Source organism: Natator depressus, chromosome 4 (assembly GCF_965152275.1).
Source record: "Natator depressus isolate rNatDep1 chromosome 4, rNatDep2.hap1, whole genome shotgun sequence".
In the NCBI taxonomy this organism is placed as follows: domain Eukaryota; kingdom Metazoa; phylum Chordata; order Testudines; family Cheloniidae; genus Natator; species Natator depressus.
Genome location: NC_134237.1, coordinates 80072863 through 80098242, shown reverse-complemented (window position 1 = coordinate 80098242; position 25380 = coordinate 80072863). Strand labels below are relative to the sequence as shown.

The window sequence follows — 25380 nt, the reverse complement described above, 5'->3', positions numbered from 1 at the left end:
TTGGTAAATGAAATAACCAAACAATTATTCATTTACAGATATATCTGTAAAACTAATCTGAAAAGTTTTCAAAATAAATCACTTAAAAATGTATAGTGTGTACCTTCTAAAAATGAAACCTACATCTATCTCTGAGTTGTGAAGAATATATATTAAGGTTATAACAACCAACAAGATGCACTTTTATGTAGAAATCCATGATTATATCGAGCCTTCCTGACTAGTGATTTAAATCATGATTTAAATCAAATCCACCCTGATCCCAACTATACATACAAAATGATGGGGTCTAAATTAGCTGTTACCACTTAAGAAAGAGTTCTTGGAGTCATTGTGGACAGTTCTCTGAAAACATCTTTCAAATGTGAGGCAGCAATCTAAAAAGCTAACAGAATTAGGAAAGGCATAGATAATAAAACAGAAAATATCATAATGCAACTATAAAATCCACGGTATGCTCACACCTTGAATATTGCATGCATTTCTGGTCACCCCGTCTCAAAAAAGATACCAAGGGTCACCTAATGAAATTAACAGGCAACAGGTTTAAAACAAAACAAAGGGAAGGACTTCTTCACCTAACACACAGTCAACCTGTGGAACTCATTGCCAGGGAGATGTTGTGAAGGCCAAAAGCATAACTGGGTTCAAAAAATAACCAGATAAATTCATGGAGGATAGGTCTATGAATGGCCATTATCCAAGACAGTCACTGACAATGCTCTGGGTGTCTGTAGGCCTCTGACTGCCAGATGCTGACTGAATGGAAGGGGATGGATCACTCAGTTATTGCCCTGTTCAGTTCATTCCATCTGAAGCATCTGGCACTGGCCACCTATGTTGCCTCTAAGGTGCGTGTCTGCACAGCCGCGCAGGAGGCCACCAAGGGGTCCCACGGGTGTGCACACTGCACTCTGGAGCGTGGGGTGTGGTGGGGGCTGGTGATGGGAGAGCTTGGGGTGTGTCGGGCTTCAGCAACACCTGCAGCCCCAGGGCTGCTACAGCTGGGGAGAGACGCCTCTCTCCCCGCCACAGCCCTGGGTAACTTGCACCCTAAACCTCTTATCCCCAGCTCCACCCCAGAGCCCACACCCCCAGCCAGAGCCCTCAGCCCCCTGCACCAGCCCTGAGCCCCATCCCACACCCTGAACCCCTCATCCCCAGCCCCACCCCAGGCCCCACACCCCCAGCCAGAGCCCTCACTCCCCTTCACCTTAACCCTCTGCCCCAGCCCTGAGCCCCCTCCCATACCCTGAACCCCTCATCCCTGGCCTCACCCCAGAGCCCACACCTCCCAACTCTCTGCCCCAGCCCTGAGCCTTGTCCCACACTCCAAACCCCTTGGTCTCACTCCCACCACACATCACCTCCGTATTGGTGCAGATAAATTCATTCCACCCATGCATGGGAAAAATTAGAGGGAATATTGCTGGCAACTGTTGGAAGACAAGATAGTAGACTAGATGGACCATTGTTCTGACCTAGCATGGCCATTCTTACGTTTTTCCACTTATGGAAACCAAAGGGATGTGTCTGCATAACAAGAGAACAAGTTTTCACTAGGGAACCAATTATGAACTAAAATGTATATTATTAATACTAATAAACTACGACTTGAAAAGTCTCTCTCAAACATTAACAACACGAAACAAAGTTCTTCTATTGTTTATACAGAACTCTAAAGAAAACATGTACAAACAGCACACAGAATAATGTAAGACCTAAGATAGTTCAGATAAGTTGGAGAGAAAAAAAAAAAAAAACGAGTTGGCCTTCTCAACTTAGGCTCCTTGTATTAAAGATAAGCCAATAGGGAATTCTTGTCAAGATGCGAAGTCTCAGCAATAAGATTTAAGAACGACAGATATTTCATGTAGAGGATGTGGAAATGTTGTGAAGGGCATGGCTTTGTCACGTTGGCTATTGTCAACTACACACTTATAGAGAAGGCTTTAACATAACCTTCCAATCAAGGCCAATTTATGTAGGCAGTGCAGGAGAATACTAAGGAAACTGTCCAAACAGTTCTAATTGGATATCTTCCTAATCCACAAAACCCATAGTTGCCTTTAACATAATTAATTAATTAAATAAATAAATAATAAAAAAGATGCCCCATTAAAACCCACTAACAGACATTTAAAGAACTACGTTCCACCCTCATATTAGCACTACTGTGCTCATTGGCAAATATTAGGGAAGTGACTGCTCTTTAAGAGATTTTTAAAAGTTGCCGTTATATTTTTAATGCCACTTATTAACCTTTTGAAGAGTTGAACAGTCTACTGTCACACCCCAATGGCCCCCTCCCTCAGGGAGTCTCTGGGGAACGCAGATCAGCATTGTATGTGGCTAACACTGTTGCAAGCATCGCAAACCATTTTGGGGAGGGTCAAAGGTGTGTGAGTGGAGAGTGGAAGTTTCCTTTGCAGAATACGAGAGGCTGGGGGGGAGAAAGAAGAAGAGCAGAGAACAGGTTAACTCAACACTTCAGCTAGCTCCATGTGAAGCTAAGACACTGGCCCTGGCCCAAGGCCCATGGGCTTGAAGAGAAATCAGCAGCTGCCCAGCCGTGAGAAGAGGAGGACTAAGTTGAACAGAGCTGCAGAGATAGCAGCAAGAACAGTGAGAGCAAATGAGACGTTGACAGCGAAGGCCAATAGAAGGGAAAACAAACTCTCTGGAGCCGGGATGTTTTGGAAAACCGAGGAGGCCACAGCAAGCCGGTTTGAACTGGCACAAAAAGCACCAGAAGCAGAGTGGAATTACCATCCCCCCGCCCTCCCAGGAGCCCAGGACTTAAAACCCTCATGACAGCTGGAGCAACTCGGAGATCAACAGCGGATCCTCGGACGACCTGGGCCCAGGACACCACTCCCATCCACCCTTCCCCTCCTCTCTTCTAACGTTACACCCAGGCCTGGCCAGTCTCAGGTAGTGCGTGTGAGAGTATGAAAGTGGGTTAGGGCTTGGGACACTAACGCTTTTTTTTTCCCCCGAGTGACATGGGAGTGTTCCCAGCACTCTGCTGTTATTTTAATATTTTATTAATAAAGCTTTAAAATTTAGACACTTGGTGTGTTTCGTCATCTCTCCCCAAATGATCCTGCGGTGTCAGCCTGATTATCTGACGCAACGGTAGATTGGTAACAGAAATCTGTCACATACCTACTCCCCAAGCACTCTCGTGAGGTAGAAATTTTTTTTAAAGGCTTCTATAAGTTGTTATGAAATCTAGCTATATGAATTATAACAGTGCACTCTGCTCTCTGGGCTTTTGCTTTTGTCCCAACAGATTACTAATAGCCTGGCAGATATGTCTGTTTGACATTTGATGGTTTTGAATGTGGAATGACCCATCTTATTTTTAAACTGTCCATAGTATCTTTCATTGAGGGGCCATCAAGGATTTCTCTTTGTCTATCCATTCTTTAGGTAGAGGCTGACCAAGTGTATTACAAGAAAAGACAACCTCGACAGGCCTCTCTGAAAGGCGGGCCAGTAGGGGATTCATGCACAAAGTTCCTCATACCCTGATATATTTTGAAAATCTGGGAGATGTGTTTTATTGTAAAGAAAAAAAGTCCTATTCTTTAATGGCCAGGTATAAGTATCTTTAGACATTCTATAGCTACATAATCCCAAATGGCTATACGACCTTCAAAGAATTCCAGCAGGAACAAGGAGAAAAGCCACCTGGCCTCAGTGTCTGCCTCTCAAGCTCCAGCCCTCTCCCCCATCCTCCAAACCACAATTGCTTTTTTCTAGTGTCCTGGAAAATTAACTCTCCAAAGTGGGGACAGCCCTATCATCCTGCACATCTCCACAGTGTGGGCAGGCAGCTATGATCCCATCACTAAGGATGTTACATTTTCCCAGTCAGCTCTGGATTAGGGCATATAGGCCCAGTCAAAATTTCTGTATGGACTCTTGTCTTTCTGGATAGAAAATAAGGTTCAAGGGGCCTCACTGTGAATGAATTTGTGCCTAAGCTATTGTCCATGTTGCATAATTAAGGAGTGAAAATACTAGCAGCATAAACTGATTTATTACAAGGGAAATCCCATCAGCTATGTGGAATGATGAAGATTAGCACACTTACCAGTAAATGATTTCAAGCCCATCCAACCCCCATCCAGCTCTTTAACCCTCTTGCTAAGAACATAAGAGTGGTTGTATTGGGTCGGACCACACCCCAGGCACTATGATCCCCTTCCCAACTGCTTGCCTCATTTTTTAATCTTCCCAGCTCTTGATCCTCCCACCTACCCAAATAATAAGTACCCAGTTCCAATCACCTTAAGTCCTATCAAAACTTCGTTAATAAATCAATCTAACAGAAAGTCCGGTGAGATTTCAGAAAAAGAAAGTTGTGTATCCACATATATTATGGAGGATACCACTTATCTTAGGAATTGGAACTACTCTGACTGCAGTGAGAATTAAGAATCTGAGGAATTATCTATCAATACCTGGAGACTTCCTTCAGTCCAGTGATATAATATCTTGATCTCAGGAAATGGGAAGTAATTAAATTCTCCAATGACAAACCACCATTTGGATGTTTCAAAGGAATACTGAGTCTCTCACTAACTATAGTTTCTTAGGATAATTCTCCTCAATAGCCAAGTCTAAACTATAAAACTGTTACTATCTAAATCAGATGGCTTAGAGATTACCAAAAGGCGATCTCAGTCAGCTTATTTTCAAATATAAACAAAACTAAAATGAAAAGTTTGTCATTCTTTGACCTTTGTGGATTAACAGCCTAAAAAAAAGTGCACAGAAATCCTACGCATCATTCTAGGACAAGGAATGAAGAGTGTCCTCCAACTAAAATTATGGGATACAGGGAATTTTAGGTGAGCAGAATGCTATTACCCAGATTGGAATTTGATCAGGAAATTAGGGTTGATACCCATATGCCGGAGATTTATTTGTTAGAGGGAGGTAATCAGAAAAATTCTCCCCACTGCAAAGTAACTTGTTCCTACTTGTAAGCACTCAAGAGCTTATTTTCCCTTCTCCTCTATACTTTCCTGTGGTTTATTACCTAAATATACTACGAAATGTCATTTACTTTATTCATCCACAGAGACACCTTTGTGTGGTTTCCCCAACCTCAACCCTTAGAACATTCACAGGCAAATCACTACCCTACTCTGAAAAATGTGCCACTGAATCTTTACCTGGCCACAAGAGTCTCTTCCACAGATGCTCTCACACCGGGGGATGGGAACAGACAGATAAATTAAACATAGCACGGAAACTGCACTTCCAGTAGCACAGCATAACTCGGACACCAAGAGAGGGTACTGGTATTACACAGATCCTGAGGAAACCGTATCACCTGCTGAATCACAAACACCATGTCCCTGCAAGAATCCTGAGATTTTCCTGGAGGCTTCCCATTCAGGTTCTGATCCGACCCAACCTTGCTTGGGGCTTACAAGATCACAGCTCGATATAAGTCCACCACTCTGTAGACTGGAAAGTGAACATACAAATGTAGACAAAAGACACAGTACTTCATACAGTGAGTTTGCCTTCTGATATTACAATTTAAAGGGACCTAGAGAGCTAGTAGAGAATAGAGTGCACATTAATTGTACCAGAACAACAACAAAAGGATTAGGTTTCAACAGAAACAAGCAGCTCCATTAGTGTTATTATGCTAATAGACCTCATGTCTATTTAGGTTTCCAACAGTCTAACAAGGGGTAATTCATACTGTCGGTAGCACAGCATGCTGGCCCGGAGTAAAGAGCAAATTTTACAGCACATGAAAACAAGATGTAGCCAAGCAACAAAATCATTTCACTCTCTCACCAAATGCATTTTCCTCTTTGGAAAATATAAGTTGTTTCAGAGCAGGGTGTGGAAATGAAGAGAGAACAAAAAAGAAAAGCTGTTTATTCAGACCCAAGCACATGGACTGATGGGGATGGATCTAACAGGAGGGGTGTTCAGTAGTCACAGATCAGGACCCACACCATCATGGAAACTGCTTCTGCAGTGTTCCAACACGTTAATGCTCTCACATTGGCTGTGCTATGAGGATGATGAGAGATAGGATGGTTCAGTGGTTAGGATGCTGGCCTGGGAAGTGGGAGACCCAAGTTCTATTTCCTACTCCTCCAAATGCTTCCTGTGTGTCCTGGGACAAACTGCTTAGTCTCTCTGTGCCTCAGTTATCTCTGTATCTGTAAAATTGAGATAACAGTGCTTCCTTTCCAGGGGGCGACAGTACCTAAGAGAGCCATACAGCCTGCCCTAGTGCTGCTCCCGAACACCTCAGTCTCCATTCCACTCTCATCCTCAGTTGCTGACAAATCTCCTCTCTCACCTACACTTCTGATCACTGCCCAGAGACAGAAACACTAGTTCTTCTTCCCCTGCAGAGGGCTCTATGGGCACAGGAAGATACAGCTACCTTTAAAGGATCCCTCAGCAACCATCCTCCACCCTACTGAAGCCACTGCTACAAAGCATACGGTGTGTGTATGGAGGAATTCTCAAGAATCCCAGCAGAGAAGGAAAGTGGGAGAGGAACCCCCTGAATTTGACAGCCCTAGTGGAGGAGAGGGGGAATCCCTTAGAAAAACCCCGCGGGGGGGTGCATGTGTATGTACAGCAAGCACATGGGTGCCTGTGTGCAGAAAGCGGGTTAACTCTGCCTCTCCAGTCATTCCATTTCCCAACAACTTCGGCCCTACTATTGGGTCAAGCAGTGTATTTGCCCAGTAGGGCCATATCCCGAAATCCACCTCTGGAGGCGTCACCCCTTATGCATTTATAACCCCACTTTAGTCATTTCAAAGTAACGCTTCCATTCACTGTGGTTGTCAATGACAACTATGTCCTTATCTTAAGCAGATAGTGGTTGCTCACTCCATGGGAATGGCAGAGAGAATCTAAAGCACAAACAAAAATGGCTAGCTTCTGCTATAGCAGCACCAATGCAAGTGCAGAAGAAAAGATGTGCTACCCAATATTAAACAAAAGTAATTCAGAAAAAATTAGGGCAGAAAAGGGTGCAAGATCCAGGAAAGGGGAGATAATCAACAACAACATGTTTAGACAGAGGAGGTCTGTAGCACCAAGTGTCCAAGACTACACATTTATTCTAGGCATCTAAGAGCTCTACAGGGTACTGCTGAGCTGGTGAAGCCCAGTTAATTGCTGACCGCATGACTGGGCAGTGTCCTTTCCTGACCTTGATTCTGAGCTCTGAAGATAGACGTGCTCGGGCTTTGCTTCTGAGACATACAACATGACCAAAAAAGACCAGCCAGCAGCAGCCAATGATGACTTCAGTACTCTGATGGCCAGTTCTCACTGATACATCCCTATTACAGATAAAGTCAAACCATCTTATACCCAGCAGCTGTCACGGACAATGCACATGAAATGCCTCCAGCCTCCTGATGTCTTGTTTTAAGCAACATCCATTTTTTCAGATCCATATAAAAGAATCAGAAGTATGCAGGTTTGATAAATCCGTACTTTTGTACATAGTTTCACCTTTTTTTTTTTTGGCACCAGACCCTACGCATGCCCTTCATGGCTAAGATGGCTAAACCAACTCTCCTTAGGATGTCTGGTTGGCTGCACCCATCAGATGATAGTTTACTGCCTACATAGATGAAATCATCCACTGCTTCCACAGTTTATCTGGAAGCACATGACTTGTATCGCAACTTTTGCACTGACATTCAGGATTTCTGTTTTTGTCCAAGAAACTCATAATCCAAGGGCAGTTGTCACATGCTGGAAACTCTCTAGTGTGTCTTTGAGACCATCTGCATCCTGACCAAAGAAGACAACATCATTCGCATAATCCAGGTCATTAAAATAGGTTAAACCAATGCTTATACCTACATTTGCAGAGATATGCTCAATGAGCCAATCCATTGCACAGCAGAACAGGACTGGGTCCAGGACACATCCCTATTTCAGCCCAGATCTACTGTGACGCCTGTAAGACCTATGGGTCCTGCAATTTATCCGTGCTCTGAGTCATTATGCAGATCTTGAATTAGCGTCAGAAGGATGTTGGGAACACTGATGCCCCATAAGGCCTTCCACAAGGCAGTTCTAGTGACAGAATCGACGGCTACCTTTAAGACTACATATGCTGCTGTCAAAGGCCAGTTACATTCATAATGGATCTCAGAAAAAAGACAACGGTAAGCATAGCATCCATTGTATATAGCCAGGAATGAAGCACTATTGCTCTGGGCAGTGGTGTTTCACAAGGAAAGGCTGGAGCCAGGTGAGTAGGACATATGCAAAGACTTTTCCAGGGACAGAGAGTAGAGTTATTGGCCTATAGCTACAATATTCAGTGCATGGACCTTTCCCCTTATAGAGCAGGATGATGATCCCTTCCTCCCACTCTGCTGGTATCTTCCCAATAGTCCAAGTCTGGACAAAAAGTTGACGTAATGGGCTCAATGGCACACTTTAAAAGTTTGGGTGTTGTGTTGTTAGGTCCAGCAGCGTGCCTGCTTCGCAGTTTCTATATGGTTGAGCAAATCTCTTCCAACACAGGTGCATCTCCACAAGTTTCAGGGCCAGGGATTGCATCTATTGCGAATGCATCCAGATCTGGACATCAAGTTGCTTCAGGATGGTTACATGTGGACTCCTAATATTCTTTCCATCTTTGCAGGACGACTTGTTGAGTTAACCTAGTTTTACCATCAGCCTTGTTTATTGGCTTAGTCAGAGAATCACTTGTAGGCTACAAATTGTGACAATTGGTTTAAAAATCTGGTCCCTAAAAAAAAAAGATTCATGGCAATGATGATAGTGATGACACCCTTATGAAACTTGCTAATTCTTGGTCGGAAGACACCTGGGAACTGGCTTATTTCCAACACCTGGAGGTACTGATACACAGAACCGTGCTGGGAAACACAACTGGCCACTGGGAAGTGTGACAGGTTGCAGCACTAGAAAGGCCAAAGATGCAGCCTGACACCCTCCCCAATGCCAGGAACACCATGCAGTTCCAACATAACCCATTTACCTTTGCTAGTGATTCCCAACTCTTTCCTCAAGACAGAAAGCAACAAAAGGGAGGCAGATCAGATGGGCAAGAACTAACATGAAACCTGGAATAGGCATTTGTTCTAGGCAAGTGGAAGGCTGCTGGCCCTTTGTGGGGATCCCTCTTCTGGTGTTTACAAGCAGGTTAGGAACATGGGAGTTATCTTGCATCATGAAGGAAGAGGGAATGAATAGGTGAAAAGAGAAGCCATGCTCCAAGTTTTGGGAAGGAGAGGGAGAGAAAAAATGGGGAGGTATTAAGGAAGAATATTAGATAGATGCCTTGGTATCACAGCACAGAACACTAAGAAAGGGAATATTCATTCCATATAAGATCTTATTTTATTTAGTTCTATAGGAGTTAAATGATGGCCTCCAAACGCAGAACCTGAGATATATTCAAGAGGGAATGATTGGGAGCCATCTGCCTCTAAGAATTCCTCAAAACCTCCTAGGAGGTCGTCACACACACTACAGCCCAGTCCCTAAACGTCACATTACAGAACTGGCCAACCCAAAAGGAAATACTTGATGTATTTGTTAGAGATGCAATTTACTAAAAAGACATTACATAGTAACGGAAAGTCAACACATTATTTCTCTCTGACTCCTTTGATCATGGGCATGCTGCGTACAAGGTTCCTATACGTCTTTAAATGATTGAGGAGACTTTAATATACACTAGCCAGTTATAATGGAACAATTTTAATATTTCCTGCTGACTAAAGGGAAAGTAGCTTATTTTGGAGCTTTATTAAATGTTAAGGCTTATATTTCCTCTCTGCACGTCAGTGAAATCACACTTCACTCAGGTCTCAGCAATGGACTGGCAGGAGAAGCATGCTTAGTTTTGAACATTCTATAAATGAACATCGGATACCTTAGTTGTTTCAGGAACTCAACGTCAGAGTTGCTGTTAATGAGCTTGATGAACTCCTCATAAGAAGGAGCATATGTGTAGGCTTTCTTGTGATGCTCATTCACCTGTTCTCTGTACTCCATCTGGCTGAGCAGCATTTGGTTGACATAATCTGGATCACTCAGCAGCTCCACCACTGGCTTCAGTACTGGGAGGAGAAATTTAAGAACAAAATCACTGTGCAAAAGAGCAAATGTCATCTTCAAACTCAAACATAAACTCACTGTAACATTTTGGACACAAATTAAAACAAAGCAGGTTGATAAAATTCCAAGGAATTACTATGTAATTTCCAGATTACACAGTGTATCACTCATTTTAGACTGAAGTTTACCCTTCTCCTAAACTTTTTATTTTCTCTATTCATTACTGTAAGCTGTCATTAGGATTGAGGAAACTGGAAATTCAGGTTATTAAAAAGTTTACATATGTTAAAGCAGCTGAACCTAAACTGAAATATTTCAGGTGTCTATTTCCACTCTTCTTGCTGTGTATCTCAGAGAACGTTACACCTTAGAGTCTAGGAAGGTGCAGAACTAGGAATTAAAAAAAGGAACTGTACTATTTGGGGATTACTTGGGACTTTGCAGTATCAAAAATTGTCCCCAACTCCAAATTCAAAAAAGGATAGAGTGATTAGTGGTCTCATCATCCAATTAAAAGTGCATTTTATAAAAAAGAACTAAAATTCTCAATAAATAAATGGATAGTTATTGGGGTTTTTTTTAGATCTTATATCATGCTTCAGTCATGTTCACATCCTTAGTCTAGAATTTTACTTATCTGAGTAAGGTATAAACGTCTAGGACCACCCAAATGCTCTCCAGAAGGTCACTGCAGTGTAGAATGCTAAAGGTTTGGTTTCCTCTAGAACAGAATAAGAGGATGGAATGGCTCCATGCTACAAGGTGCTGAGCACTCTGACCCCAATTCAGGAAAGCACTTAAGTATAGGCTTAATTTTGAGCAGGTGAGTAGCCCTATTGACTTCATGTGCTTAAACACATAATGAAATGCCTTGCTAAATCAGCACAAGAGAGCTCAGTGCCTTACCCTTACTTAGTTAATGTTATGAATTTTTAAGTGTCTCATGTACATCTATAAGATACTAACCGTACCAGTCTCTGCATGTGCAGGTTGTGACAGAAGTTTAATTTTAGAACTTAAAATGTGATATCAATACAAGTATATTAAATGGTTTGTAATCACTCGTACTGTAGTAGGTAAGTCAGTAATTATCTCTGATCTATAATCTACCTTTTGTTGCAAGTATGTCTGCAAGGACTATGCGCAAGCTGAGAGACTGGGCATCCTTTGAGGGTAGGAGACAATACACCAGAATTTGAGAACATGATTGCAGGAATCTTACTTCTTCGTCAGAGTTCCTCAAGCATGGATGGAGTAAAAATGGCCTTGGCTGCTCTTCCTGCCTAGAAGGGTACCAGAATTTCAGTTGAAATTACAATACATCTTTAGTCATTACTTACTATATCAGAAATGTATAAAATATCACGGACATAATGTTCAGCAAAGAAACATTTTAAAAAACTATGCTTCATCTATCGTTTATTTTTAATTATATTAAGCAAAGCCTACCTTTGCCCCATTTCAATCCCTTGCCCTATCTTTTCTCTATACCTGTACAAATAGAAATAAAATATTTTAAAACTATAGCCGTATAGAATAAGTTATTATAGTTCAGAGCACACTCTTAGGGACAAGGTTGAATAAAAAGCTTATTTTCTAGTCACTCCCATTGACATACATGGAACCTAATCCATTTTTTCCAAAATAATTGAGAAGGCAAAGAATTGAGATGCAAACATACCCTTGTACTGCAGACTAATTAATAGGCTTGTACTAGAATTGTATGACTATTTAAGCGGCGGACTGAATATTATTGAGACATGGATTTAGCTGTGACACTGAAGGTGGAACAGATGCAATCTTCCACACCTATAATCAACTACTAAATTGTCACTCAAAAAACTGCAGCCTCTTTGGTCTGACTTTTCCTAGAAAATAATAAACAAGGAAAGGTCAAGTGAATTCTCCCTGACAAAGAATCACTGAATAGCTAGATGACTGAGAATTTTCAACATTAGCAGACAATATTAGCTAGTGGAAAAAATAACAAACAAGTGTGGGATGTATGAAGAATATGATAGAAAATACTAAAAAATGTTATGATGCCATTAAATAAATCAATGGAATTCCCTCATCTGGAACACTGTAGTACTTAGAACCTTGTCTTAAAAACCTTAGCAGAAACAGAATGAGCTCAAGAAACAGGGAATGCAAAATTAGCCATGGGGAAACTTCCATATGAGAAGAGATGTGAGAGACTGGGTCTGTTTAGTTCTGAGAGGAGACAAATGAAAGGGGGACACGGTAGAGGTATAACAAAATATTGAATGGTATTGAGAAGGTAAACAGGGACTCCTATTTACCCTCTCTCATAATACCAGGACATGGGGAAACTAAATTGAAAGGCAAATTTTAAAACTGACAAAAAGATGAAAGTACATGGTTCTTCTGTGGAACTCATTGCCACTAGATATCATTGAGCCCAAAAGTATAGTACAATTAAAACATGGAGAGACAGAGAGAACATCCACAGTTACAATACACAGGATCATTTCTATTTTAATACAGCATAAATTCTCATGCTTCATGGTCTAAACCAAACACTTTACTGATGAGCGCATTCAGATGAAATATTCCCTATGGGCAGGTTATTCCATAAATCTCCAATAAAAGGTTTCTTGCTGCATCTGGTGCTGGTCACTTTTAGGGTATGTCTAGACTACAGCGGGGAGTGTGGTTCCCAGCTCAGTTGACAACAGCAATGTAGCCCAGGGGAGCATGGGCAGGATCTTGGATGAACTGCCTGAGTACAAACCCACCCAGAACCCTTGGGTACGCCCTCGGATGGCCAGCCCAAACTGTCACACATGCTGCCTCTGGCTACACTGCTATTTTTAGTGCATCTGTCTACCAGAGCTGGGAAGCACCCTCCCCGCTGCAATGTAGACATACCCTTGGAGACCCGACGCTGGACTTGATGGCCCACTGCTCTGATGAGGTATGGCAATTCCTATGTTCCCAAATGGAAACATCATTTCCAACACCCTTATAGGTCTACTAGAGAGAACAAGTACATAAAGAACATTCTGCTCAGCATGGAACAATCTTTTGTAGATTAAACCTTATGCCTGAGAAGTAGTTATAAAAACAACATTAAAAGAACATTATTGTAGAGAATAACTAATTACTTGACCACAACTGCAGAATAAACTATTCGATGTAGGATCTTTGACATAGCAGTGAAAGATTTCACTGAATTCTAGATACCAGCCACTTCATCAAAATAATTGACTTATGATGAAATGTTGTAACTTATTGACTTCTTCTCACATATTTCTCTCAGTCATAAGTCTGTAAACTTCATGTACTTTATAAAAAGAAGAAACATGTCACACACATTTAGTTCAGTAAAGAAACTATCATTTTCTTCAAACTTCAATCAATCAGAACTATAAAGACAATTCCAAAACATCCTGTCTGGGACTTCCGAATCCTGATTGGTACCAAAACACTGAGTTATGCACCTTAATTAAAGAATCCCTTATGGGGGGTTTCAAAATGGTGACTGATGGGAGTACAAGGTAGCTATGTACCTTGGGGAGAGGGTGCACCTTTGGGGGCCACTGCTAGTGGGGCCAGGAGGCTAGCTGCATTGAAGGGAGTTTCAAACTATGTGCATACGCATAAGAGTTGACCACAGAAAAGTTAGGTCATTCCATGGCACACCTTGGGTGAGTAGGGGCTGATTTGGTGCCAGGGTCAGTGCTGCAGAGGCTGCCTGTTAGGAAATGCCAGATACCTGTAGAGAGTGGAAAGAGTTTTGGCCAAAGAAACACAATCAAAGGTATGTGATGCTGAAGCAGTTTTGTCTAATTAAAAGTATGAGTAAGGGGGTACAGAAAGAAAAGTGGGGGAAGAATTGCAAAGATGGATCTTGGAATTAGAAAGAGATCACAGGGGTAACAAAGCTTAGCGATCTTCTGATCATTCCCTGGTGTATCCATGGTGAGGTTCCCCCCCTGCCCAAATCTCCTTCTGCTGGCAGGTGGGCAGGCAACTAGGCTCCCCCACTCTTGGTGGTAGGGGTTCATTTTGTGGAGGTGGTGGAGTAAAGGGAGGTTGTACAATTGCACTGGAGGCTAGTTAATTGGGAGGTTGTGCTGCCACCAGAGCACAAAGCACTTGCCAAATGCCTTAGGAGACGGTGCTGTGCCTGGTGTAATAATCACATCCAGATGTACTAACAAACAGCCAAAGAAGTCTGTATTGTTGCAGACTCCCTGAGAATCAACCACTCTAACCAGGTTCTCCACTGAAGCATGCAGGGAGCTAGACAATGTTCTCTGACATTCAGTACTCAAGGATACCCAGTTCCTTTCCCTGGCAAGTGCCAACTGTTCTTCGGACTTTGCAGCATGCGCATATCCCACTACTCTTACTTCCTCCAGTGACTCTTGGTTGCAAGTCAGCAGCTCCTCCTCTGTGAATGTAAGTGGCTCGAGGATGCAGGACCAGGTGCCTCACATGCTTCCAGCATTGGTCTGGAAGGAAAGAGACTGTACATAGCTTGGTTCCAGGTGCCCCTCTTGGCAGGCACTGTGGGAGGGGTGTTGTGTCACCTGGGGAGGGGCCATGGTCATTTCCTCGGGAAGCAGGGATTCTAGTCCAGTAGAAGCTTGTCAGGCTGGAGTCAGGGACCGGCTGTGCTATTCCTCACCCAAATGTCTTCTCCCTCATCCTCCACTGTCCATTTCCTCTCCGGGGATAGTTTGCCGTTGCCGCTGCAGGTCCTGGCTGGCTGCAATCAACTATTACTCAGGGGGCTGCCCCTGTCCAGCCATTTCTGGGTAAGAAAAATGGACAAACTCCATACATATTCAAACAGAGGTTTCAGCTATATGCTGCACGGACCCTAGTCACAGGGAAATATACCTCCTTCTCTTTGTGCAAAAAGCAAAGCTGCCTCATAGTGGGGATTAACGACTGGGAGTGCAAATACCCTGCATACTCACTGAGGGAGCACTGGCTCATGAGGCTGGTGTCCAGGCCCCTTATCACAATGGAAGGCCTCCTGCAGCCTGCGCTAGAGCAGGTGTCTCTCCTCTTGAGTCAAACCTCCTCTTCTCTCTGGTCTCTGAATCTTTAGCTGTCTTCTTCAGTGCACTGCTGACCATCTCCATACTAGTATACTCCAGATCACCACCTTGGTCTCCTACAGCTTTCACTACACTGCATCAAGCACCTCCATCCATGGGCTCTCCTTGTAGCTGATCATTATCTGTCTACATAAACCTGTCCCCAGACAGGTCAGCAGAGGTCCTGGGTCATTTAAATAAGGATTTTGATCTCCTCTTGTGAAAGTTAACCTTTCTCTTCTGGACTGGTAAGATGAAGCAGCCACCAAGAACTAAGTGCCAACACCCTGAGAGCAGCCGACGCTGAGTATCAGCTATCACCTTTTAAAAATCCTAGATTGGGAGCAGAATATCTTATACGAACTAGAGACAACCCGATAGTGTGGGGGCAGAGTGAGGGCAGCCAGCTTCAGCGGTGTTACTGAGCATGCACAGTCTGTGTGAACATGCTCAGTACAAGCCAAGAAGCAAACTGGGGAGGGGGGGGCATGTGACCCACATGCCCCCCCCCCGCCCCACGAGTTACTTGTACTAATAGATCATTATAATATGTATATGGCAGTGACATATGGGGCCAGAACCACACAATATGAACGCTTTAGTTCAAACACGAATTAATTCAGGGAAGTCCTATGGCCTGTGTTATACAGGGGGCAGACTCACTAGATGATCATAGCGGTTCCCTCTGGCTTTATAACCTCTCAGTCTAACACTGGCCAACTCTAACTTCCTTTTGAAAAAACAAAGCAAAACTGTGTTAATTGTCGGGCAAGACAGTGATCATCTGGCCCTGAAGACACACATGCTGTCATAAATATAAAGGGAAGGGTAAACACCTTTAAAATCCCTCCTGGCCAGAGGAAAAACCCTTTCACCTGTAAAGGGTTAAGAAACTAGGATAACCTCACTGGCACCTGACCAAAATGACCAATGAGGAGACAAGATACTTTCAAAGCTGGAGCGGGAGAGAAACAAAGGCTCTCTCTCTCTCTCTCTCTCTCTCTCTGTGTGATGCTTTTGCCAGAAACAGAAAAGGAATGGAGTCTTAGAACTTAGTAAGTAATCTAGCTAGATATGCGCTAGATTCTGTTTTGTTTAAATGGCTGATAAAATAAGCTGTGCTGAATGGAATGGAATGTATATTCCTGTTTTTGTGTCTTTTTGTAACTTAAGGTTTTGCCTACAGGGATTCTCTATGTCTTGAATCTGATTACCCTGTAAGGTATTTACCATCCTGATTTTACAGAGATGATTCTTTTACTTTTTTCTTCAATTAAAATTCTTCTTTTAAGAACCTGATTGCTTTTTCATTGTTCTTAAGATCCAAGGGTTTGGGTCTGTGTTCACCTATGCAAATTGGTGAGGATTTTTATCAAGCCTTCCCCAGGAAAGGGGGTGTAGGGTTTGGGAGGATTTTGGGGAGAAAGACGTTTCCAAGCAGGCTCTTTCCCTGTTATATATTTGTTAGATGCTTGGTGGTGGCAGCAATAAAGTCCAAGGGCAAAAGGTAAAATAGTTTGTACCTTGGGGAAGTTTTAACCTAAGCTGGTAAAAATAAGCTTAGGGGTTTTTTATGTAGGTCCCCACATCTGTACCCTAGGGTTCAGAGTGGGGAAGGAACCTTGACACATGCGCATGCAAAAACACTCTTTCTGGGCACTCCAGCGAACAGCTTCAGATAGTATTAGCAGAGGCCTCAACCACTTTCCTTTTAAGGGATGTCTATGCAGTTATTTATGGCTGGGCATACTTTCATGATACAAGCAAGGGATGAACAGCACAGATCAACAGTGCATTCTGACTCCACTGGGCTGCGATTAAATTTGCCTTTTATCTCGCCATACCATCCATGATCAGTGTAGTCTCCACAGGCACCCCATCCCTGTTTGGGACTGCAGCCTACATTCCTAATCTCTCTGGAGCATTAACTGTTCTTACAGTTACATCCTTTCAGAGGAAACAGTTGCATAGCCTGTCTGCATCTCCGTCTCTGACAAGTCTGGGTGGAATTCACAGTATCAGCCAATAAATTCAGCTTAGCTGAGTTGGGCCAGTTCCAGGAGTTTATTGGCACACAGTCAAGATGGGTCTATCACAGAAACAGAATGGAAAGAATAAGCCAATTGATAAATATTTGGCCCTTACCTTCCTAATTCATCTAGGATGTTGTTGTTTGTGGGGGTTACATATAACATCATGTACCTGATGAGATGGGTTCTCTCCATTACTCAACCCGATATGGGTCTTGAGAAGAGGAGACCCTTCCTCCAGCAGGTATCCTGGCCAAGATCTCCATGTATCTTTGCAAAAGTCTAAGGGACAAATCCTCCGAGTGTCTCTCTGCAGGAGTCCTATGCAAACATCTGTGTATCAGTGCCAGTAACTTGTTCCAACAGAGCCAAGAGAGACAAGAGGGTGACTAAAAGCAGGCAGGGAAAAGAAAAATAACATCAGCTAAAGGTGAACCAATTTGCTGATGGTCATATAGACAGTGATCCTGGCTTTGAGCATCCTCCAAACTTCAGGTGGCAAAGCAGCAAACTTTTCCATAAGCCTATCATCCAGAAGAATGCCCCTATTTCTTGGCAGTGACTGCCCTTTCATATGATACTATCCCTCTCCAAAGTGGTAAGTACATCTGGATTTGTTCTTTTAAACAGCTCCAGTGCATACTTCGCAGGATTTCCATAAAACATATTGAACAGCAGATCTCTTGTTGCAAGAGGATTGATTAACTGAGGGTTTCCATTTCTGCCAGTCTCATTATGAAGTATTCATTAGCCTGTAGGGAAACATACAGTGAATCAGCATGTCTGCCTAGCAAACAGAATTCCATGTCACCCATGCTTCCCCTCCCCCCGAATCTACCAACAAAATAATTTAGCAAAGAGCATGCATACAATGATGGATAAAATTCTTACCATTGTACAGTAGCAGTTGATCCCAGAGCCCAAATTTGGGGTTCTTTCTGCAACTCTTCCTTAAGATTTGTGAGAATGAACTTTGGGAAGATACCAAGAAGGTCTGTTGAAATGTAACATTTTAGGCAGCAAATAAAAAGTAGAAGGAAAGTTATCTGAGGCCACTTTCCTACATTTGCGACAAAACTGGCACAAAGTAAAGGATGACATTGTTTATTTTGCAGTAACCATCAGAGAAAACAGGAAACTTAACTGCAGTATGCACATCCACACATACACACACACAAAAACAAACAGAGTGCCACTAAATTTTTCTAACATCAACTTCTATAGCTGTATAAACTACTTCTCTTAAACCTTTTTGAATATCCCAGTTAGGTGCACATGCATGAGGCAGCCCTCCAGTCTACTCAGCTCCCACAACACACTTTTCAAGATCCATGGGTCCTACACATGCCTATCACAGCATATGGTGTACCTCCTCCAGTGCACTACATGTCCCAATAACAACGATATGGGTGAAACAAGAGAATCACTGTGGTCCCAAATGAATTCTCACAGGAAAATGACCAAAAAAAACAAAAACACCACATCACCTGTGGGTGAACACTTGTCACAAAGCGATCACTCCGTATCTGACCTCTCAGCCCTCATCCTCAAAGGAAATCTGCACAACACTTTCAAAAGATGAGTTTGGGAGCATAAATTCATAACTTTGCTAAACACTAAAAATCATGGACTGAATAGACACACTGATTTATGGCTTATTATAACAATCTTAAAACCCACTACTCCTCCCACCCCCCTCAGCTTCACCCGCCCAGCACATGACAGTAGGGCTATTAACTGACGACTTCCCTTCAGATGGTCCCAGGAAATATGTTAGCTACTTATGGTAAATGATCTGTTCCATCTTGTACTTAGCTATGACACTGTACATTTCTCAGTCCTGAAGGAGAGCTCTATGTTATCTCAAAAGCTTGTCTCTCTCACCAACAGAAGCTGGTCCAATAAAAGATATAAGTCACCCACTTTGTCTCAACTTCTGAACACACAAGTATCTGTTATGACTTCATGATTGGATTTTCCAAACAGAAAGACACAAACTGATCTTTGAAAATTCCTAACTAAATCTACACACAGATATTTCTAATGGGCGACTTTAATCACCCTGACATTAGCGGAGAGAGCAATACAGCAGTGCACAGACAATCCAGGAGTGTTGGGGACAACTTCCTGGTGCAACTACTGAAGGAACCAACCAGGAGCCGTTCTCCTCTTGACCTGCTGCTTACAAACAGGGAAGAATTGGTAGGGGAAGTAGAAGTGGGTGGCAACCTGGGCAGCAGTGACCATGATCAGCGACCATGATCAGGATCCTCACAAAAGGAAGAAAGGAGAGTAGCAAAATATGGACCCTGGACCTCAGAAAAGCAGACTTTGACTTCCTTAGGGAACTGATGAGCAGGATCCTCTGGGAGGCTAATATGAGGGGGGAAGGAGTCCAGGAGAGCTGGCTGTATTTTAAAGAAGCCTTATTGAGAGTGCAAGAACAAACCATCCTGATGTGCAGAAAGAATAGCAAATATGGCAGGCGAGCAGCTTGACTTAACAGTGAAATCTTCGGTGAGCTTAAACACGAAAAGGAAGCTTACAAGAAGTGGAAACTTGGTCAGATAACTAGGGAGGACTATAAAAATATTGCTCAAGCATACAGGGGTGTAATCAGGAAGGCCAAAAAACAACTGGAGTTGCAGCTAGCAAGGGATGTGAAGGCTAACAAGAAGGGTTTCTACAGATATGTTAGCAACAAGAAAAAGGTCAGGGAAAGTGTTGGACTCTTAATGAATGGGGGAGGCAACCTAGCGACAGATGATGTGGAAAAAGCTGACGTACTCAATGCTTTTTTTGCCTCGATCTTCATGAACAAGGTCAGCTCCCACACAACTGTCCTGGGCAACACAGTATGGGGAGGAGGTGAGCAGCCCTCAGTGGCGAAAGAACAGGTTAAGAATTGTTTTAAAAAGCTGGACATGCACAAGTCCACGAGTCCAGATCTAATGCATCCGAGGGCGCTGAGGTAATTGGCTGATGTGACTGCAGAACCATTGGCCATTATCTTTGAAAACTCACGGTGATTGCGGGAGGTCCCGGACGATTGGAAAAAGGCAAATATAGTGCCCATCTTTAAAAAAAGGAAGAAGGAGAATCCGGGGAACTACAGACCAGTCAGGCCCTGGAAAAATCATGGAGCAGGTCCTCAAGGAATCAATTTTGAAGCACTTGGAGAAGAGGAAGGTGATCAGGAACAGTCCACATGGATTCACCAAGGGCAAGTCATGCCTGACCAACCTAATTGCCTTCTATGATGAGATAACAGGCTCTGTGGATATAGGGAAAGCGGTGGACGTGTTATATCTTGACTTTAGCAAAGCTTTTGATATGGTCTGCCATGGTATTCTTGCCAGCAAGTTAAAAAAGTATGGATTGGATGAATGGACTATAAGGTGGATAAAAAGCTGGCTAGATTGTTGGGCTCAATGGGTCGTGATCAATGGCTCGATGTCTAGTTGGCAGCCAGTATCAAGCAGAGTGCCCCAGGGATCGGTCCTGGGGCCGGTTTTGGTCCTGATCTTTATTAATGATCTGGATGATGGGATAGATTTCACCTTCAGCAAGTTCGCGGATGACACTAAGCTGTGGGGAGAGGTAGATACACTGGAGGGTAGTGATAAGGTTCAGAGTGACCGAGACAAATTGGACGATTGAGTCAAAAGAAATCTGATGAGTTTCAACAAGGACAAGTGCAGAGTCCTAAACTGCTACAGGCTGGGGATCGACTGGCTAAGCTGCATTTCTACAGAAAAGGACCTGGGGATTACAGTGGATGAGAAGCTGGATATGAGTCAGCAGTGTGCCCTTGTTGCCAAGAAGGCTAATGGCATATTGGGCTGCATTAGTGGGAGCATTGCCAGCAGATCAAGGGAAGTGATTATTCGACACTGGTGAGGCCACATCTGGAGTACTGCATCCAGTTTTGGGCCCCCAACTACAGAAAGGACATGGACAAATTGGAGAGAGTCCAGGTGTAGGGAAACAAAAATGATCAGGGAGCTGGGGCACATGACTTACAAGGAGAGGCTGAGGGAACTGGGCTTGTATAGTCGACAGAAGAGAAGAGGGAGGGGGGATTTGATAGCTGCCTTCAACTACCTGAAGCAGGGTTCCAAAGAGGATGGAGCTTGGCTGTTTTCAGTGGTGGCAAATGACAGAACAAGGAGCAATGGTCTCAAGTTGCTGTGGGGGAGGTCTAGGTTGGATATTAGGAAAAACTATTTCACTAGGAGGGTAGTGAAGCACTGGAATGGTTTGCCTAGGGAGGTGGTGGAATCTCCTTCCTTAGAGGTTTTTAAGGCCGGGCTTGACAAAGCCCTGGCTGGGATGATTTAGTTGGGGTTGGTCCTGCTTTGAGCAAGAGGTTCGACTAGATGACCTCCTGAGATCTCCTCCAACCCTAACCTTCTATGATTCTATGATTTATGCACAATGTTTTTGAAAACTCAGCTTATTATCCATAAATTCTGAAAACAGTGGTTCAGTGAACAGAAATATAAATCTCAAACTGTAGTGAGTGGCTCCCAAAATAGGTACCACACAAGCCTTTTAATCCAACACATTTCATAAGCTTCAAATCACACAAACAGTGACAAGTGGCAATTTAACTCATTTGTGCCTTTGCCAACAATTAGGATTTTAGTGACAGTGACATATACTGGTATATCAAGATGCAGTTGACTTAAAAGTGATTTCATACAGAAAGTATTTGTAACAGTTGTGGATTGCACAGCATGCATTACAGATCATTACTTTTTATTTCCTTGTGAAGTGAAACCAACATTAATAATCCCATGAGTTTCATTTCAGACATACTTCCATCTTACAAGTTTTTCAAACATGCATTCAATTCTGTGCGGATAATAACAGTGTAATTGCTTAGGAAAGCAAGGGCATTTTCTTTGGCTATCTGAAAATGAGTGAAATATTAGTAAATATAACCTTTAGAGGAAAGATTAGTAAGCAGTGGAGGCAAAACAAATCCTTTCTCCAGGGAGCTATTCCAATTGGTTCATCATTTCTGAACCCAAATGAAATATTTTTTAAAGTTATACTCGCAGTAGTGGAAAGTGATGCTCAGTGTAGGGGTGCACTCATCTATTCAGTGTGAATATTGAATGCGTATTCAAATGCCTCTGTCATGGACCACCACAATGACCTTACTCCTGATGCTACAAATCCACCAGTTCACTCATTCCTTAAGAGGACTGGAATTGGGAAAACACTAAGGTAAAAAAAATTAACAAAAAGCTTTTAAGAAAAATGACTATGCATAACTGCAGAATCTCTTTTGATGTGCATAGATGGGGACATACAGGACACTCAGCAACCTTACCACAGGTGTTCTTGGCTGTTAAAAAGTTAAAAACCACTTCTGGAGGGAGCTCTTACAATTTTCTTTCCCACTTATGAACGAATAATTGTAAACCGCAAATTAACAACACTGGCATTTTAGCAATGTAACATCTACCACAATCCTCTAGTACTGGACCATTATCTGTCACAAGGGTTCTCAAGCTTCTCCATACTAGGACCCTGTGACACTTTGGGGAATCTATCCGCACAACTTTATTCTGGTTGATATTATGAAGTTGTTACTATAAAAACTGCTGTATCACTGCACACCCGTCTATATATGTGAATTCCACCTTTGCTGATAATGGCTGTCATGTGTCTCCCATACCAGGTATAATGGCAGGTCGTTAGAATTCAGTGGCCGCCTATTCAGATGGAAGCACCTTGGGAAAATAGGTTAGCTCAAGCCTACAAGAACCATTTTTTCCTACCTCTCTGCAGGGAGCTGGTGAAGGGGAGAGTGGAAAATCCCCAAATGGAGAACAAAAACAGACATCAAGGTACTGATGCTAGCTAGCCCTTTAAAAAAAAAAAAAAACCTGCTAAAGCTCCATGGGTCTGGAAAGACTCGCAGGGTATGTCTGCACAGCAAAGAAAAACCTACGCTGGCCCATGCCAGCCAACTCAGGCTCACGGGGCTTAGGCGGAGGGGCTGTTTCATTGCTGTGTGCAGGCTTCTGGACTCTGGAGCTGTAGGATCCTCCCACTCCACGGGGTCCTAGAGCCCGGGCTGCAGCCAGTCCCCAGAAGTCTGCACAGAAATGAAAAAGCCCCACAGCCTGAGCCCCACGAGCCCGAGTTGGCTAGCACGGCCAGTCACAGGTTTTTCTTTGCTGTGTAGACAAGCCCACAGAGCCACACAGGAAATTTTGGGCAGGAGATGTGAAGGTACAGGCATGCTTTCGTAGCAAGGGGAACCCAGGGTAGCTGTGAGACCAACCCAGAGAAACAAGATGATCTAGGGAGAGAGGGACTGCACGGCTGAGAAGACAAGCCCTGAACTGCAGGAGAAAGAACCTGGACGCCCAGAGGACTCTGACCCCTGCCCAAAGAATACTTTGAAGTGGTGAGGAAACTAAGGCAGGAAACTGCATGGAGGGTGTTTTGTTTTTTTAAAATGGATCTGTGTATCAAATACAGAGCAATAATGTTTTATAATCCTTCGCAAAGACTGAGTTCATGAGCTTGCAACTATTAGTCATGGGTTACACCTATCACGTGCCCCCAAGGAATTAATCTGTGACACCAGAGCATTCATATGGCTAGAGTTCTGGGAGAAGGTTTCTTTAAGTCTGAGTGGTCAGCACTAACTTTAGGGGCTTGGCAGTTGGACTGCAGGGTCTAAGCTCTCAGGAGAGGGTGCTAGATAGCGGATTTTCACCCCAAGACTATTCCTAGAGACAAGTGCCTGACCTCTGTTCAGACTTCAGAGGCTTAAAGCTCATGGAATCCAGTGGATGGCTTCCTCACAGCAGACTGGTGAGTGCCCAAGAGAGCTGTTCGACTAGGTTTGTGACCCACCCCACTCCCATTTTGCCAGAATCTAATCAGGATTCCCTCCTATACAACAATATGGCAAGGGCACGGTGGTCATGACCTCCTAACACTGGTTCCAGTGTTACCAACTCTCAGTATTTTATCATGAGTCTTACAATACTAGGTGTTTGTCTTTAAGCCCCAACTCCTGACATTATTTGATTATGTGAAAATCCATTTTCTTTAAAATATATACACACACACATTTTATATGTGTGTGTGTTCTTACCCTCATGGTGGTTGAAAAAAAAGCTTGAAAACTTCTGAGAACCCCATATCTACCCTGTAGGAGCTGACTGGGAAACTCACACTGTGAAGATCAGAAAGCCTTCTGATGGGGAAACAGAACTACAGTGTGAGACAAGTTTAAAGACTCTAAAATAAGACAATGTTTTGTTTATTTGCACGGGAAGTGGGGGAGGGGGACTGTAAGAAAGTTTCCAAAGAAATCAGTAATAGCCTTTTCCACAGAAATCTGGAAAATCATTCCTTTTGGCTTTCCTATTTCTTTAATTACAGTTTTTCAGAGAAGAAGTCCCACAAAATTATATTTGGCTCTTAGTCATCTTGACAGTGAAATGGGCGAGCTCAAGTGTACATGCAACAAATCATAAAACATTTCCATAGCACATTCTGTACTCAGCATACGTTTACAACTACCAGGGGCAACATGCAACCTGCATCTCTTTACCTGTATCTCCCTGAGATCTCTAAACTTCTTGACAGTGTAGCAGAATTAAAATGGCTTGATCTGTTTGAAACTTCTAAGAAATTAAATAAGTTGATTTAGACTTGCATATGAAAGCATCACAGTAAAGACAAAAAGTAAGCTGCCTGCTTTAAAAGACAATGAAAAACATATCCACAGTCAGAAGAAAGTCAATACCAAAATATTCATAGCACCCATTTAATCAAGACACAACATCTAGTATCTTGAACCTCTTTAACAGCATGTGTTGTTTCAACAAAGACATACTATTCAAACATAACTGAGAATGTGTTTCATAGTGTAGTTATTAGCTTGTGCATTGGTCTTGCAAGACTGAGAACTCTACAAAGGACTTTGGGTCTGTTATCAAAGATGGTATGAAGTGGATTAAAAACGCTATGCTGGTAGAGGACCAAGCACAATAAGATCCCTGATCCTGATTGAAGTCTCTAGGTCTACTGTCTTACAAATAATAGAAAATTAGAACTTCATGAATTCTTCTTGCAAAGGCTTCATTCACAGAAGTCCAACACTTTAGAGATTGGCACTA

The 25380-nt window shown here is 43.0% G+C and overlaps 1 protein-coding gene across 3 annotated transcripts in view; it reads right to left on the bottom strand.

Moving 5' to 3' along the window:
• The window catches only part of SNX25 (sorting nexin 25), a 161569-nt gene that overhangs the window by 93569 nt on the left and 42620 nt on the right, over positions 1–25380 (bottom strand). For 2 of the 3 annotated variants that reach the window (XM_074951252.1, XM_074951251.1), the window contains exons 4-6: positions 11569–11610; positions 11230–11402; positions 9935–10121 (exon numbers count right to left, since the gene is read on the bottom strand). In XM_074951252.1, the coding sequence (XP_074807353.1) occupies positions 9935–10121; positions 11230–11402; positions 11569–11610 (402 nt within the window). The remainder of the gene's footprint in view (positions 1–9934; positions 10122–11229; positions 11403–11568; positions 11611–25380) is intronic. The other variant, XM_074951250.1, reaches the window with a different exon arrangement.